This window comes from Salvelinus sp. IW2-2015, unplaced genomic scaffold (assembly GCF_002910315.2).
Source record: "Salvelinus sp. IW2-2015 unplaced genomic scaffold, ASM291031v2 Un_scaffold3360, whole genome shotgun sequence".
Classification (NCBI taxonomy): Eukaryota; Metazoa; Chordata; class Actinopteri; order Salmoniformes; family Salmonidae; genus Salvelinus; species Salvelinus sp. IW2-2015.
The window spans coordinates 128,098-132,112 of NW_019944643.1; the positions used below are offsets into that span (position 1 = coordinate 128,098).

At 41.0% G+C, this 4,015-nt stretch overlaps 1 protein-coding gene across 1 annotated transcript; it reads right to left on the reverse strand.

Moving 5' to 3' along the window:
• Positions 1 to 97: 97 nt before the first annotated feature.
• On the reverse strand, positions 98 to 2,138 carry LOC112075735 (paired amphipathic helix protein Sin3a). The gene is made up of 2 exons (XM_024142684.2): positions 1,713 to 2,138; positions 98 to 420 (listed from the first exon to the last, which is right to left on the reverse strand). Exons 1-2 carry the CDS (start codon positions 1,809 to 1,811, stop codon positions 187 to 189), a joined length of 333 nt encoding a protein of 110 aa, XP_023998452.2. The 5' UTR covers positions 1,812 to 2,138; the 3' UTR covers positions 98 to 186.
• Between the last annotated feature and the right edge of the window lie 1,877 nt (positions 2,139 to 4,015).

A 4,015-nucleotide genomic window follows, 5' to 3' on the forward strand; every position in this document is an offset into this window, starting at 1 on the left:
TGGCCACATAGGAAATTTGGCTTTTTTTTGTGCTGCAAAGATAGGGAGGGTCCATTTAAAAAGTCCTTATAAAAACAAATATAAAGTAATCTCCGGCAGTTTCCAYAATCCAGCAATTTGCTGCCAAGCCGATTTATTAAAATGACGATAAGTAATACCCTCCCGTCATCTCGTCACCCGGTTGAGCTAAGGTGCCCCTGACGAGCTGCCATGATACGTCACATGGTATCTGTTGATTTTCAGGTAATAGAGGACCTGGGGATCCCGGGTGGTGGTGCACGGCAACAGACCCTCGCGACGCTCTCCCATCAGCCACTTGCGGGTGTCGGTGGCCATGTCGCTGGTCACGTGTTCCTTGGCCCAGGTGTCCACCAAGCCTTGGAAGCGGCGGTGCAGGCGAGTGTGGACTCTCTGGTGGGACTGGGGAAGGGAGGACACCGGGGTTAGCTGTAGTGAAGATCATATCAGCACTCTGACCAACACCATGTTGGTTGAAACGTCAGTAAGCGCCATTATGTTTCTCTAATTCTTTCAAAATATGACATATTCCAATATCTTCACTATTCCAATATCTTCAGTGTTTTCCACAAGTACATTGAGTAGCCAGCCAAATAGAAAAGTAGCCAGGCCTCCCCTGGCTGGAGCAGGAGCTCTATTTAGGTGCCTATGGTACATTCTAATGCCTTGATTGCATCCGAAATACACAGGAAAATTGTTGAATACTTTATCGAGTTTACCACCCAAATTGGAAAAATTTGTTGTTGAAAGACATGACTTTACAATTTAAAATACTGAACATTGATGAATTCAGTTTATTGTTAGTTGTTTTGGATATTGTCTTTCAATTGGTTCATGTTGCATAGGCTTACAGTTTTTAAGTCATGTTAAAAGAATTCTGAGCGGTAGATCTCAGATTGCATCGGACTCAGAAAGTGAACCGGGACTCAGAAAGGTTGGTGACCACTGTTCTAGAGTATTCCCTGCATGAAGCAGCGAGAGCTGCATGTAGCCACGGTTGGACATTTTGTTCATATCCTGTTCTAGTTAGTGAGTTATTAGCCCAGTTATAGATCATTTGTAGTCAGCAATGGGGAGTGATACTTCTTACAAGAGCACAAAATGTGTGCATTTCTAGACATCTTTTAAAAGCGAGTCAGGTAAAGGGGCAGTGTTGTAAGGGGCAGTGTTGTATTTTTAAAAGGGCAGTGGTTGTAAGGGCAGTGTTGTATTTTGAGACAGGCTTGAGTAAGTAAAGTAGCCAATAGGCAGAGGGTAGCATTAGTCTGATTCTCTGTAGTAATGGTATGGGAATAATAATGCATTTTATTTTGTAAAGTGGTTTCTTGCATCAAACAACATTTTCAGTCAAGTGTATTAATAGGTACAAGCCCACATGTTTTGTTTTAGTCTCATGGGATGTAGGCCTACATTGAACACCACACATTGGCTGCTACTGTAGGCTGAATGAAGAACAGCTATTTCCATGTTAAAATGTTATGGGATCCATTTTAGCCATTGTTTTTGATCAAATAGCCACAGTAGCCTACTTAGCCACTGTTAAAACTTAAAGGGAGTACAGCCTCAGTGTTCACAGTAAACAAGCGCTGGAAGTTGGCACAGAATTTTCATAAATGTTCAAATTTGCCTCAGCAGACCTGAAATTTGCTCAATGGCCCACATTTTTTTAGGGAACATGTAGTGGTGTTGCCTACCTGGTGAGCCCGGGTCAACGCAGTGCGTCTGTACATGTAGTCCTCAGACTTGAAGACGTACACCATCTTGTACGAGTTGAGTTTGAACATGCACTCCATCTTCAGGTCCTCAGCGCTGTGGGACTTCTCCGACGTCCCCGTAGCCGCCTTCGCCTGCTGCAGCTGCTCCCACCCTCTCTGGCACTTCCGGATCCGCCGGAGGTTTCTGATTGGAAGAGGAGAAGGATTGGCATTAGACCGAGCCAGTAACAACGCCTTGCTTACCTGTGCCCTCTACCCACATAGCAATTCAGTTTACAAGGACAGTTTACGCAAATTTCGGTCAAATCATGCGAGTACTTAGACTGCAATATATCCATACCATTTGTAACATTGGGTGAGCACAGGATGTGTAAGTTATGGCTAAATGACAGGACACATGGTTCCCAAATAACAGACCAACGCTAATGCTATTTAGGTCAAAATACTCAGTCATTTAGGCCAATGTTTTCCATTTCCGACTCAAAGTTAACAAGTTTAATAGATCAGAAAATGTGTGAAATTTGAGCGGGCCGTCCCTGTAAAGATTTGTCTTGATATACCCACGCATAGCAACTCACCCAATAATAAGAGTTTAACTGGACACAAATATTAGGGGAAGGGGAGGCTCTATTGCAGTAGCAGCAGTATTCCTGTACAGTGCACTTCCGTTTGACATTCATAGTTTGATTTTCTTGTTACTCTTTAATATCCTTGGCAAACAATATTTTGGTCAATCAAATTGAATCCAGATTAAATTTTTATTTTGCAAGCATTAAAATGCAATTATTATTCACCCCGCTTTAATGAAAGGTTTAAATGTGTACTTACCACACAGGGTAGAGGTGAGCGAGGACTGAAACCGTGAAGCATATTTTGTCAATGCCACTTAGGACATTGCAGTTAGAGTAGCCAATTTCCAATAGAATGGGAGAAAGGACATTTCATTTGTTTTTTTACACATTGCCGCCAAAAGGGTTAACAAGCCAGGATATGGGTTGAAAGATACTTTGATGTGCACATACAGTACTTCCACTGACAATGTACAAGGCAGTTATGACCATGCAATGAGGATAACATTTAACTGAAAAGACAACCTGCTGGTTGTCACTGCTGTTTAAAAGGTACTTTTTGGGGTGGAAAATAAGAGAATCATGCCTATTGACTTTTGTACCAACCTCTCATATTCTTGATATGAGAAACAGACAGAATGTGGGTGAGATCACGGATAAATCATATCCAGTCAAGACAAGTAGCAAATATATGCAATGGGTAAAATAAAACAAAAAAAGGGGGGGGGGGGGGACGACGCCAATTTCCCCAGTTTTGCAGGGTCCATCCAGCCCATTGAAATGTATATGATACATTATGGACAGCCATTTGGAAAAATGGCAACAAGCACTGAAAACCAAAGACAGACAGGCTTGATGTGCAACACTCATCTCAGGGCTTAATAGAGGACCCAACCACCCTTCCATGCAATGCTCAGAGAGACGTCTGGAAAGAAATACACCAACATTTGAGCATACAATTCAGACCATTTTATTCACAAGCCCCTTCTCTTTTGTACAAGTGTTGCAGATGCCGTGCTTGACCAGGTTTTCATGAGTTATCAGCACTAGTCTTGGTCAACTCGTATAAAAACCTCACCCACAACAAAAAGATTGCAACGGAGTGCACTGTATCCTTAAATTGTTTACACATTATAATAGAGTATGCTGAACACCCCAAATCTCAATCCGTACAACATTTACATGTATCTAAACAGTGATTAGAAGAAGTCACATACAGAATGTTTTCCTATGAATACAATTACAGGAAACACAGCTGATAAAAAAGAAATTATTTATCTGAATCGTTTTCTCTAGACCGACAAAAAGGGGCCTTTGCCTGTCACCAATGCCACAACAAAAAAAATGGCCGTCGTGACAATGCAATTAAGGACACTGTACATATAATTTATGCTCAACAAATGGTTAACCTCCAACAGAGAAAATTATTGTACAATAGAACACTAATATGCGCGATGGTATAAAAATACTTCCTTCCCTTACATACATAAGCAATGTGAAAAGTAAACTCCTGTTCATTGCTTCCCCCCCCCCCTCCTTTCAGTTAATATCAAACCGCTATTGTAGCCTTATTCTCACAATAAAAAAAATCTAACGAAATACATATATATTTTTTTTACCCAATGATTGATGACTAGTCTGTTGAGTGGGAAAGTTGAAATAATACTATCCTACTAATATAATATAAAAATTGCAATATTCATAAATAAAAGG